The sequence below is a fragment of the Ailuropoda melanoleuca genome, chromosome 11 (genome assembly GCF_002007445.2).
Source record: "Ailuropoda melanoleuca isolate Jingjing chromosome 11, ASM200744v2, whole genome shotgun sequence".
Classification (NCBI taxonomy): Eukaryota; Metazoa; Chordata; class Mammalia; order Carnivora; family Ursidae; genus Ailuropoda; species Ailuropoda melanoleuca.
The window spans coordinates 31298715-31313067 of NC_048228.1; the positions used below are offsets into that span (position 1 = coordinate 31298715).

A 14353-nucleotide genomic window follows, 5' to 3' on the forward strand; every position below is an offset into this window, starting at 1 on the left:
CCCGTTACGTCAATCAAGTATATGGCCACAGAAAATCCACAGCTAGCTGTCCAGGCAGAGTTGCATATCCTGCTGAAAAAGAATGTCAAGAAAACATAGCAGCACAAATCCCATCACTTCTCTCTCAACAATAACTTAAAAGTGTAGTCCTTAGTGATAGTAAGTCAGCACTGGTACTATAAATATTGAGGACAGATCTTCTTAAGTATTTTTTGGCATATAGCATCATTTCAAATCACATTTCTCTTACATATTTTACTCCTCTTAGGAACATGAGAAGCTCTTCAAATTTAGCAAACTTAAGAAGCAAAATGGTAACATTTATAGCTAATGTTAGAAAACCAGATCCTCTGCCAATGTTGTAATCACAAAGTACAAATACCAATGGAAGTTAATTTCCTTCTGGAGACTGCACACAACAAGCGCTTTTTCGCTCCTTACGAACTATAGCGTAAAAGCACATCAGAGGGCAAACTGCAACCAGTATCACAGTTACATCTTGCTTCTGTTACTAATCTCATGCCTGTGACAGATTTCAAGATGGTCTTTCTCATTCTTCCAATCAGATTCAAGCCTTTCCATGATCCCTTTCTACAAACTCCTGGATACCAATACATTCGGATATACACTGTCCCTTTCTGCTTTTGACTAAATGCAGAGAACATATGTTGGGACCTATATGCTTTCTCTTCCTTAGACTCTAACCCCTTGAACAATGAACTTAAGTTCACTATTTTAAATGTCTTCTTTTAAATGCCCTTTCCTACACTGAATAACCTAATTGGATTTTATTGATGACATGCATTTTCCATCATATCATAGTGGACCAACTCTTAAACCTACTTCAATCAGCCACCACCCACAATTCAAGAAACAACGGCCTGTAAAGCTGCAATTGAAATCAAGTATTTGTAAATATCTTATAAAATTTTAAAAATGAGATTCAATATGTAATCAATATTTTTAACACTGTTAAGGAGACAGTTTATGTATTGTTTTGGTACTAAGTCCCTGATACCTACAATGTGCCTAAATTCACACTAGCCTCATTTCAAATGTTCAACAGCCATGTCAGGTAGTGAATACTGGACAGCATGAGTTTAGAAGATTCTCATGGAAGACTAATGAGTATAGTGTTCCCTGGGTTTTTCCATGTTTAACAGTGGTTTTTTTATAGCCTTGATACTGAGCAGGTTGGCTCAATATAAAATTCCTATTTCTTGAATTTTTTAAAAATATTGTTCCATTATTGAATTGCTTTGAATATTGCTGTTGAGAAGTCTGATGTCAGTCTGGTTTTCTCTCCTTTTTAAATAACTTGATCTTTTTTGAATTGAGGCCCTAAGGATTTTTCCTTTGTACTTATTTTTACTTTTTTTTAAATTGTCACCAAGTGATGAATTTATTTGTGAAAGAAAAAGTTGTTCTTTTGTTTTTCATTTAGACACAAATAAATGCATAAGTAAAAGTTTTATTAGACTTAAGTCTCTGAGTTGCCCATTACAGGTCAATTTCTGTAAGTACATGGCTGCCTCTTTCTTATCATGTAGATTCTGGTCTTTCTTTTCTTCAGAAAAGTTCTTAGTTTTAAATATTAGCTGTTTCATTGTTTTGTTTTTCTCCTTTAGGGCTCCAATTGTGTGTATACTGGATCTATCTGCCTTATACATCAATCATTTTCTCTCTGATCCTTTGTTTTGTCTTCATTATTTTGCCTGTTTTCCTCAATGCTCCATGATAAATTTTCAGTCACCTCTATTCTTTCCTGTTACCTTGTAATCTACTTTTTTAATTTCTAAAATGATTCTTTTTCTTCAATTTCTTCTAGTCAACTCTTCTTTCACATCACCCTGGTACTTATGCACTTCTGTTTCCAGTATCTGAAACCCTTACTTCAGGATGTTTTTCTTTTCATATATGCAAAGGCTTAAAGATATTTAAGATAGGTCATGGTGTTCTGTTACTGATAACTGCTTTATGGTTGGTTTAGGTAGAAAACTTTTAATAGCTAAAATGTTGGTTCTTATTTTTTGCTTTATTCATTGTAGCAATTTGTATGTTTATCATTTGTAATTTTCTATTCAGTGTATAGTTTTTAATCTTCCTTCATGAGCAATAAAAATTTATGCAATAAGGGTAAAGACTTGGGATAAATATCTAGATTTCTAGTTCAAAAGCTCCCTCTTCTGAACTTAAACCAAAAGGGGTTATCGGTGTGTCCTCTAATTTTATGGTTTTCTTATTTCTCCAGAACACTTAATTTCCCTATCTTGCTACCTTCTTTCCCTTCACCACCAAGTCTGAAAGGCAAAACAAGATCATCCCCCAAAGTGCTACGCATCTGATGTGTTGCCTAGGGTCCTGGGTACTTTTAAGTCTCTTCCTTTTGATTTCTCAATAGCAAATGCTCTAATGGAATCTAAGACCATATCTTAGTATTTTCCAGGCTAGGACTTTTTCTTCCTAAAGGCAATTTTAACTATGTACCCTTGGGCTCCTGGTTCAACCAATTTTCCTTTCATCTTTTCCATGTAGTTTCTGCAGTCTCAATGAACTCTATCATGGGCTCTGAGGCTAAGTAGGCTAGATTTTGATATTTATTTCTCTCACTAATAATTTGAAGGTCTTAGTCTGTCTTCTAGTTATGCTTAAACACAGGTTATATTAATTGGTTTTACTTTAGCTCTTTGATGATCTGTATAAGTTTTTAGAGAATGTGTGGAAAAACTGAGATTCAGGTAGCTGCCATCTTTCAATGGCAATCCAGGATTCTCAATTCATCAAAAATTGTCAATGGCTTTTCAGTTGACCATTTTCTCTATTTTAGTCTCCTCTATTCTACAAATGCTATCTGTACTCAGTAAAAACTGAATTTTTGGGGCGCCTGGGTGGCATGGCGGTTAAAGCGTCTGCCTTTGGCTCAGGGCGTGATCCTGGCGTTATGGGATCGAGCCCCACATCAGGCTCCTCTGCTATGAGCCTGCTTCTTCCTCCCCCTCCCCCTGCTTGTGTTCCCTCTCTCGCTGGCTGTCTCTATCTCTGTCGCATAAATAAATAAAATCTTAAAAAAAAAAAAGCAAAACTGAATTTTTGATAATTTATGATTAGCACCACTAATAAGCTCTCATGGACAATGGGCACAGTAACTAGAAGAGTCACATGATACAAAAAAACATAAAGGAGGTGAAAATATAATGAATTCAACTTGCAAAAGAAATATATCACTTCTTTTGTGCATTTGATAACTCACGGTAAAAAGTAAAATCAAGATATTACTATGAAAGAAGTAAAATAATTTTTTGTTTCTACTAAAATAGCAGTAACCTTTCATGTCCAGTGATTTCAGATTTAACAGGGCTGTTGAAAACAGTTGATACCAAGTTTCAAAGTCCCTTACTTGAGAAATAATTTGGGTATCCAAAAGTCAATTCAGAAATACTGAAGGCATAAAACAGACTAAAAGCAAAGGACAACAGCAAGTTCTGTTAAAGAAGATTCAGAGTAATCTACATTAGCAGTTTATATACATAATCCAGTATGCTTAGGATTATAACTTCAGAAGGGAGCCAAAAATCAATATAATGAATAAAAAAAGAACAAAGGCTAAGAAATAACTTAAGAATTCAACAAGTGGATGAGTATGATATTAGGTTAGGAATGTGAACTAGATACTAAATACTTTTTTCTTTAAAGTAAACTGGGTTGTTCTACAGAAAATAAACAATTCTGTGACTCTTGTATGAAATAGGAATTGTCATTAAGCTGTTAATTACACAAAATTAGAGCACAAAGGTACACGAGGCAATCAGACAGAGGAAAACGGCCTAATCCTTTAGGACAAGAATTTAAAGCCGTGTTGGTGATCATGCTGGCATTGTTTTGTGGTTCCCTCAACAACAGAACATAGTCCCCATGCTCTTATAATGGAATAGAACTTTTTATTAATAATGGACTGTTAATTTTTCTTGTCTTCGGGCCTTTGATTTATGCTAGTAGTTTGCGGGGGGACTTAGATGTCATATTCTCTAACGACAATTCCTGTCCTAACGTTTAGGGATAAAACTATCGCCTAATGTTTTAAGTTTTCAAATAAGCATGAACTAGAGTAACCATATTACAATAAGCATTTACAGAGAATCTTCTACAGAATCTGATTTTTTAGAGGGTAGCTTTCAAATACTTACTAAAAACATTTTAGAACTGAGATCTAAAGTATTTAGATCAATGAATGAATGAACACTTCTATTATTCAGACCAGAGATTAACACAAAATGCTTAAGCAAAATGTTTTCCATAAAACCTAGTATTAAAATTGTCTAACACTTGTCTCTTAAGATTCTGACATATAAACTACATTTAGGGGTGCCTGGGTGGCGCAGTCGTTAAGCATCTGCCTTCGGTTCAGGGCGTGATCCCGGCGTTGCGGGATCGAGCCCCACATCAGGCTCCTCCACTGTGAGCCTGCTTCTTCCTCTCCCACTCCCCCTGCTTGTGTTCCCTCTCTCACTGGCTGTCTCTATCTCTGTTAAATAAATAAATAAAATCTTTTAAAAAAATAAAAATAAAAAAATAAACTATATTTAATGTTACCCCCCCAAAATTTAAGAAAACCGCTCTAAAGTCATACATCAATTTCAGATTATGATAATCTTTGATGTGCAATTCAAATATACTAAATTTCCACAGTGTAAAAATTTTTAAAAGCATAATTTCTCTCCTTTCAGATTTGTCCTTTCCAGTGACAGGTTAGCAGATTGTAAAATAAAATTTTAAGTTTAGATTTCTATTACACACATTACCATCTTATACTTTTACAGAATGGAGAACTCATTGTTTCTTGATCAGGTGTGATTCTGGTATAAGCAGTGATATTTTTAGCTAAAACACCTGACACTAACGAAGAATTATGACACTAGAAGGTCTCTGCAATAAAGCTAGTACAGATTCACTTGTTAAATGTTTTATAATTTTACCTTAGGAGGGTAAAAGTAGCAATGGATCAATCATTTCAAGGAAGAACAACTGTAGAAAATAAACATCTTACCAGTATTTTTTTTAAATTTTTCCTTGTTTAAAAGCCACGTGCTAATTTTTTTAAAAGTATCAATAAAATATCTATAAAATAAGTCTGTAATTCAAGAAAAAGGTCTATATATCATTCTCATATTTAACAACATAATTTGAAACTCTTTTAAAGAAAAAGCAAAAATTTAAGACACAATATTAAAACCTATCTTTTAGAAACACTTTCACATCCTATAAACTTAGCAAAGAGCCACACTTTCCTCAGAATGTGATTTTTTATTTCATAGACTAAGAGTTCAAATCCAAACTCTAGACTCTGCCAGAGCAAGGCAAATAACCTTAGAGTGTGTTTCCTTTTCCTTTACATGGTGATGATAATACCTCTTCATGTGAATAAAGGAAAGTTTAAATTAGATAACAGATATAGTCCCAAGTCCAGTGTTGAGTACATAAGTATTCAACAATGACAGATAATTATTCTTAAACACTGAACATCTGCATGAACTCCCTCTTCAAATTCTTTTGTGTTAATAGTCTTAGATATGAGGACACATGAATTTTGTTCCAGATTCTTAAAAAGACCTATTCCTTTTGCTCCCTTCTTGGGGAATCAATAGTTAAATTGGTAGAGTTTGTTGTTTTTATTGACACCTTGTGGCTATTTGGCCTTAACACTTTATAATACACAATTTCAAGGCTATTTTCCATAAATAGGTTCAATGAGTAAATCTGCAATGGATCTGAAATGTAATCCAACAATTATAAACTTCTCACTATTTCTTAAATCTATTCTTTAAAAAGTTATAAATTTTGGCTTCCTTTTTTCATTTCTCTTCAATTTTACTTCTCTATCAGTCTTTCCAAGAGAGGGCTGAGCTACCCTCTACATATAACCAAGAACACTTCCCCCATATCCTACAGTTTCTGAACAAATGGTCCATGTAGAAAATTCTTTTTACTAACAAAGAAAAAAACCAGGCCATTACAAACAAGAGTATACTAAAACAACTCTACCAAAAAAATGAATTTGAGGTATTCAATTTACTAGACTAATTACATGATTATGTAAATCTGCCTATACAGGCATGTAAAACTCAGGTCATCACACGGTTCTTTCTAGTCTTCTAGACCCATGCTATACAAAAGAACTTTCTGTGATCATGGAAATGGCTTAACATGTGTGATCCCCAATAAGGTAGTTACTCGCCAAATATGGCTATTGAAAAGTAAGACTAAAGAACTTAAATTAAATTATTAAATTTAATAGCCACATACATATACTATAATGGACAGCACACCCTTAGATACTCCCCTTTTCTGTTCTTTCTTTTTACCATGGTGAGCCTTATTCAGATGCTGTTACTGAACTCCTTGTTTCAAACCCCTTCTCTGTCATCTGTAAGACTGAATAGCTTGATAGAGTTAACAATCTCAAAAGCAAAGAGAATTACTGAAAAAGAATTTTCCAAGCTAGTTTCAAAATGTGCCTTTTTGAAGAAGAGTACTACATTCAATTATTTTAGATTTTTTTTTTTTTTAAGATTTTATTTATTTATTCGACAGAGATAGAGACAGCCAGTGAGAGAGGGAACACAAGCAGGGGGAGTGGGAGAGGAAGAAGCAGGCTCATAGCGGAGGAGCCTGATGTGGGGCTCGATCCCATAACGCCGGGATCACGCCCTGAGCCGAAGGCAGACGCCTAACCGCTGTGCCACCCAGGCGCCCCTATTTTAGATTTTCTAAGCACATTTCACTAAGAAATGAAAAATAAAATAAAAAAGAAATAACACACACATCTGAGTGCTTGAAAGTAAAACTCTAACAATATATACTTTCCCCTAAATTCTTTGTCAGCTACATAATTAATCCCAGAATAAGATAATGGTATAATTAAAAACAAGTATAGCACAAACCATAGCACAACAAAGCAGAACTAAGGGAACAGATAAAAATCATTTTTTACCTGTCTATTCTCTGTGATAATACAAAAATTAACAAATGGAAATATGATGGATCAAATGCAACAACACATTGTGTTAGCCAGTGAAGAGTTCTATAATTTTCATCACTAGTATTATTTACCACAGCATCAAAGATTAAGTCTTACCTCAGTTTTCAGGGATTTCTGAATGACTGCTTATGGCTCTTTCCAATTAAATCTAAGCATAAGCATTATTTTATTTTTTATTTTTCATAAACATTAATGTAAAATTATTAAAAAGGTGACCACAAGATCTCAGAAAAAAAATGTTAGGTGTTTTAAGCTCCCCTGTTTCTCCTCCCTAGTCTCCCCACATATACACATGCAGTTCTTTTCAAAGAACAAATGTAGGTGTTAAGAAGGAAAACAACTATGGTGCTTATCTGTTAGGAATGAAATAATGGCCTCTCTCTGGTATTAATGTCATTACCGCCAATCAATTCCTCCTTTCTTCTGCCTGTCAACTTGGCTTTCAGTACCTTGGGGGTGGGGAGGTGGGGTGGGAGGATAAAGCATGTAAAACAACCTCAGTATTCTGGGATAGGATTCAAAAGAATTCAAGTTATGTGAATGCAAGTTATGTGCTAAACTACATACCAATTTCTGAATGACTGCTGATATAATTTTTTTGTTTGGCATTTCAAACCCAATGAAACTTACTATTTTGAGCCAGGGCTTGAAGCAGACAATCCAAGCATCCTTCTAAACTATCCTCAGTTCTGTCAACAGCTGTTATCTTCAACTTCTTCAAGGTATCACTGAGATTATCTGCTTATAGAAAAAAGAGAAATCAGAACTCTCACTAACATATGATCATGTTTCATGACAGTTACCACTAACAGGCAAAGGGCTCTCATTATTGCGAATTAACTTCCACATACATTACAAAATGGTAATGGACTGTACCATTACAAATTTTTAAAATAAAATGTATCTATTTAACTCAGATAGTAAATATTCATTCTGTATACATGAGATACCAGGAATATTCAGGAATAATACAGATTGTCACAGAACATCATTTCAGGATTCTTATACCATATTTAGCTTGTTCTGGAAACCAGCCACGATTAATTGAAAAAAACCTAAATGTCCCCCTAAAATTACATTGCTTTGCAAATAATATTTTGTTTCATTTTTGGCTTCCTCTGCTGTATTTTAAAGACATAAAATGAAAATGAAGGTTTAGAAAAGTTTCAAAATAATAGGAGTTAAAATAATACAAAGCTGATGACTATAAAACCTACTTTAACACTGCCATTTGAAAAACACTTGAAATCAAAATAGTGCTAGAAGCCAAAACATGTACATTTTGGATTATAAAGCCATGCTCTCATCCTAAGTTATAATTATATGTGGATTGCCCTATTCCATAGATTGTCAAAATTTCTTTACATTATTAAAAATTCAGATGCCCACAGGACTTTTATTTACATCAATTATTTCTATTGACATTTAAATACAAAAAAATTAAAACTGAGACTTTTTAAGATTCATTTTAGTAATTCATTTAACCCTAAGTTATAAAATTATTTAACAGTACTATTTTAATAAAAATATATTTCAGAAACAAAAAACTCATTAAAAATACTATTGTTCTACATTTTTACAAATCTCCATAATGTCTGCCTTAATAGAAAATAACTGGATTTTCATACTTGCTTCTCTACTCAATCTTCTATAATTTGTTGTTTGGGTTAAGTAGATGAAGAAAATTCAGACTTACACACATAGTTGAAAAACAGGAGAGCGTTTTAATAGCCTTTTCATAGGCTATTAATTGTGGATATTCTTTGACACCATACCAAAACTTGACAAGTGGTAGTTTTTTAAAGGTTGGTTGCCATAAGAAATCTGAAATAATATTAATAAATCCTTCCAACTCTCACATTCATATCCATTGATCTCTTACACTTCGAATCATTCATGCATGCAAGATATTTATCAACAATGCACTGGTCATTAAAAAAATTAGGTCATGGAGTTATGCATATCTTTCAATACTGACATATCTTATTGTACTATTTCAAAATATAACATTCATTAGTATCGTCACTAATATTATTAAAAGACTCTTTGTAAGTACTGGGGAAATATCAAGCCGAAGGCATACAAGTTTCTCAAAATTCTAATTTTCCCTTACAAACTTCAATTTTATTACCAGCAACAAATACTATCAGTTGTTTTCCTTAAATGATAAACCAACCTAATTCATTTGTGAGAAAATATCTGCCAAATACAAAAAAAAACAGTTTGTCAGTTCTTTCAAATAAAAAATGCTTTTCCATGAAAAAAAAAGTACCTTGGTCAGCTCATAAACAACTGCACAAGTGCTTCTCTTCAAAACAGGCATCAGACTTTGCAATGCAATGAAAGTGTTTTCTGTGTACCTCCCATTTCCTTACAAAATATATTTTTAAAATGTGTGCACAGATACTGAGATTTTTTTTAAAAGGTTATTTAAATTTATTTATTTGTCAAAGAGAACGAGAGAGAGAGAGAGAGAGAGAGAGAGAGAGAGAGAGAGAGCGCACAAGCAGAAGGAGCAGGAGGCAGAGAGGGAGGAGCAGGCTCCCTGCTGAGCAAGGAGCCTGACGTGGGTCTTGATCCCAGGACCCAGGGATCAGGACCTGAGCCAAAGACAGATGCTTAACCAACTGAGCCACCCAGGCGTCCCAAGATTTTTTTAAATATTTGTTTTCTGCTTTATCATAGGTGTTCTAAATGAAACTGGTATTTTTTTCTACTTCAAGTATGTTACGGTGAAGAATACTACTAGTACAATTCAATACTACTACTGCTCTGATTCACACATACTTAAAGCACCCTCAATTTTTTACCCATAATTGCTTTTGTACCATTGTTGGGGCAAATGTCAATAGAGTAAAAAAGACAAATAATGTCCTGATAGTATTATGCAAATAGTACTGACCTCACAGACACCCCAATTGGATACCAAGGACCTCTAGCATTGCTGCTGCAGTATTAGAATTTCAGGCATTTTCTTATTTCAAAGTAAGGTATACATTTCAATAGACTTCTGTACATTGCCAGGTCATGACAATTCTAAAAATATGATGAAATCCCCTATTATAAAATGAGAGATAATTACTTTCCATTCCACACAAGAAAAAGCAGACTTAAAATTTTACATTAAATAATACTAACATGCTCTAGGGACACCTAGCACAACCTAATCTAGTAAACCTAACCCTATACTTCGTTAAAAATCCCAGGTTATCTATTCACATCCAAGTTTAACATTTACTTGCTTCAGAGGGACTAAACAGTTTTGAGAAACTGATTTTTATTCTAAAGAAAAGGTATATTTGTATGTATTTCTTCTATAAGCTAAAAAGAAGTTGTAGGGCATCTCAGGTATCTCAGATATTCTTGTTCAAACTTATTAAGTGCATATTAAGTTGATTTTCCTGAAATAAAGTATGAATAATGTATAATATCTAAGTTCATATTATTAAAGGTAGTGAATGTGATTATCCCAAAACTGAGGAAAAAAATAAGACTTACGTTAGTCAAATTACAGCAATCCATCAAGGCTATCAGTCAACAAGTAATAAAAAAGCAGTTAAGACTCATTTAGTTCTACGTATGTTGGCATCTGGGTCTTTTTAAATTCCTTCCTTCGCTTCCTCCCATCCCCAAAGCTCCTTACCTGACACCCTCTTCTGATTGAGTCTGGATGTTACCAGCCCAGAGACCATCCTTGAACATTTCCTCTAAGTCTCCTCTTCCTTAACCCCCCAGGAGCATTTTCAATCACTGCATCCATCCTTCACAGCACTATTTACAATTTTTAATTATATTTTTTTGTTTAATTGTTAATATATGCTCTCCCACTATATTTTATGGGGCATCTTGTTAATTACAGTAATTGCACTGTGCCCAGTAAATGTTTGTTAAATTAACTGTGTGAACAAAGGAATGAGTCCCTTCTTTGCACAAACCTGTCTAGTTACCATCCTTTGTATCACACACTTAAGAGCCAAAGTGTGCCAATAACAAAGGGAAGGTAAATGTGACCTGTTCAGCACCTACTATGTACTCCATATAATTTAAAGTATAATTTAAAGTATAAATATAGTGTCTTACATTTTAAGATACGAAGAAATCAATGAACACAATTTAAATATATAACTAAAAATTACATAGATCATCCCACTTTTGAAAGATTTCTTATCAGTTAAAAAGCATTCAGTCTCTCCATGGAAATAATTACATGCCTATTAATGATGTGAGATCTTCTTAGGGAAGTTCATTAAATTTTTCATTCAGGGGCAAACCAAGGCTGTCAAACAGAATTACTACAAATTTATTATGATTTTAAGCATTTTAAATGAATGAACTGGTTAGTACTGAGAGAAATGTTAATCAGTTTATAAAATAAAGTGTTAGACTGTTTCATATGTTGATTAGAATACTGATTACATGAATATATAATACATTTTCCAAAGTTCATCAAACTGACCATTTAAAATCTGTGCATTTTAGCTTATGTGAATTATACCTCAATTTTAAAAGAGCAAATTGGAGAATAAAATGGGGGTGAGAACAGCTTTCCCACTGGCCTCAAGCTTCCTTTCCTTATGGAGAACTTTCTACTAAAGTGACACTTCTGGACTTCTGCCTCCTCCGTTGGCAACTGCCCACCACCACCTCCGTTTTCTCTCTAGGAAAGGAGTAATGTATCGGATTAATAAGTTGAGAAAGAAGAACCGGCTATACATAACTCAGTCCCTTCTGGGTTCCTGATCTTTTAGAAGGGTAAGAACTCCTTGTTCTTCCATACCTTTGGCTGTCCAGCTACATCAGTGACAAGATTAGCAAATATATCTAATTTAGGGGCGCCTGGGTGGTACAGCAGTTAAGCGTCTGCCTTCGGCTCAGGGCGTGATCCCGGCGTTATGGGATCGAGCCCCACATCAGGCTCCTCTGCTATGAGCCTGCCTCTTCCTCTCCCACTCCCCCTGCTTGTGTTCCCTCTCTCGCTGGCTGTCTCTATCTCTGTCGAATAAATAAATAAAATCTTTAAATATATATATATATCTAATTTAGCCTTAAACTATTAGCAGTCCCTTTGTGACTATACAAGTAAGCCCTGTCCTTCACCAATTTTAAAGCAGTTATTTTGAATTCCATCAGAGAGCTCATTTGCTTAGGTCTCCAGTGATTCTGAACTTGGGTAAGGAACAGAGGGTATTATTTCTGGACTCCCTCAAACCATGACAGTACATCTCAGCAGTGAATTCTTACCATTAAGACACTGAAATTGTTCTAATGGAAAATTTCTCAGCTCTGTCTGGCGGCGGGGGGCAGTAAGTAAGTCAAGAATGATAATTTTCACAGGCGGTTCTACTACTAAGAAGTATTAATAACCAAAATAAATTTTTTTCTTTAAAGAATAATTTCTTTCCTAAATGACAGCAGATGGTCTAGCTTGTCTTGTGAAAGAAAATGTAACATTTTTAAAGAGTTAAGCAAAGTTGACTTTGTCATTAATTATGCATCTCCTACTTCTAACCACTTCATCGCTCTTAAAACCACAACCCAGCCAAGTCTTCTTAAACTCTATCAAAATTACTCTGGCAAAGGTCTTAAATGATACCTTGAAAAATCCGATGGATTTTTCTCAATCCTCTTATTCAATATCTTTGCAGCAATAGACTCTTTTTTCTTTTTTGGTACACTTTCTACTGACTTCAAAACACCAGTGTCTGAATATTTGTTCTTGGTTGTCGTCTTCTCTCTCTACTCCTTCAATGTTAGTGTGACCTCGGTTTTATCTTTTCTGTATTTTTCATTTTGCTAGTTTTATAGTCCTGGGTTCATAAAACTCTTTTAGCTTAGGGCGCCTGGATGGCTCAGTCGTTAAGGGTCTGCCTTCGGCTCAGGGCATGATCCACTGGGAGCCTGCTTCTTCCTCTCCCACTCCCCCTGCCTGTGTTCCCTCTCTCGCTGGCTGTCTCTCTCTCTGTCAAATAAATAAATAAAATCTTTAAAAAAAAATAAAAAATAAAAAAATAATATAAATAAAACTCTTTTAGCTTATTTCTACTGTTAGATGGGAAATTCTTGTAGAACAGGAACTTCTAAGAAACTCACACTGCCCTCAATAGTGGAAACTTACCAAATCCTGAAAATCTACCTGACTGAGTTACTTATATCTCTAACTGTAAATTATGGTACAAACTGCCACATTAATACTTTAAGATGGGCTATACTAAAAACAATGACATTGGGCGCCTGGGTGGCGCAGTCGTTGAGCGTCTGCCTTTGGCTCAGGGCGTGATCCCGGCGTTCTGGGATCGAGTTCCACATCGGGCTCCTCCGCAGCTGGGAGCCTCCTTCTTCCTCTCCCACTCCCCCTGCTTATGTTCCCTCTCTCACTGGCTGTCTCTCTCTCTGTCAAATGAATAAATAAAATCTTTAATAAAAAAATGACATTTCACTATGTTTTTTTTCTCAGTTATTTCAGAAATCAGATAAAAACTTTACGAGCAGTAACCATTCATTCATTCTTAAATGGTATTAAAGTCTATTTTAGTTTGAACCAGAAACTCTGTAGTCTAACTTGTCACATTTGATTAGAGGGTCAAGAGTCAGACAGATGATCTTCACTACTATATTAAGCCATCACGAATAAAAGCAAGATATAGTTTGTAAAATTTTATTTCACACAATGCCCAAAACCTTTTCACTTAGAGTTCAAAAATTATTTTACTGTTTTATAGCTATCAAATATAGCTTTAGCATATAACATGATATAATTGCTAATAAGATAATACACTGGCTTTTTTTAAATTAGATGGTGATTTATACTGAGATGCAGGCTTAATTCTTTGTCCCAGAAATGACCAAGAAGAAAATGAGGGTGATTGCTTTTCAACAATCCCCTACTAGACAGATTTAAAATATTATACCAAATAGTAGTCGATGCCCAAAATATGATAATCCAACTTAGAAAACAATGTAGCTACATCAACAAAGCTTGATGGCATTTGTCAAAGAACTTTTAAAAACCCCAAGAATTATACCACAATGATGTTGGTGAAAATGTACAATCTGTCATTACAAACAGCTTCTGTGTGAAGAACTGTTGGACAGACACCTGGGTGGCTCAGTTGGTTAAGCAGCCGACCCTTAATTTTGACCCAGGTCATGATCTCAGGGTTGTGGGATCAGCCCTGAATCAGGCTCTACGCTGGGTGTGGAGCCTGCTTAAGATTCTCTCTCTCCCTCTCCCTCTGTGGCCCCCACCTCAGCTCAAGCACATGTACCCACTCTCTCTTAAAAAAAAAAAAAAAAAAAAAAGAACTGTTGGAAAGATCT

At 34.6% G+C, this 14353-nt stretch overlaps 1 protein-coding gene across 5 annotated transcripts in view; it reads right to left on the reverse strand.

Moving 5' to 3' along the window:
- RAP1GDS1 (Rap1 GTPase-GDP dissociation stimulator 1) overlaps positions 1-14353 on the reverse strand; it is a 147290-nt gene that overhangs the window by 111618 nt on the left and 21319 nt on the right. For 3 of the 5 annotated variants that reach the window (XM_019801774.2, XM_019801775.2, XM_019801772.2), the window contains exon 2: positions 7667-7777. In XM_019801774.2, the coding sequence (XP_019657333.1) occupies positions 7667-7777 (111 nt within the window). Of the gene's footprint in view, positions 1-7666; positions 7778-9938; positions 9961-14353 lie in introns of those variants that run through there. The other 2 variants (XM_034671484.1, XM_019801773.2) reach the window with 2 other exon arrangements.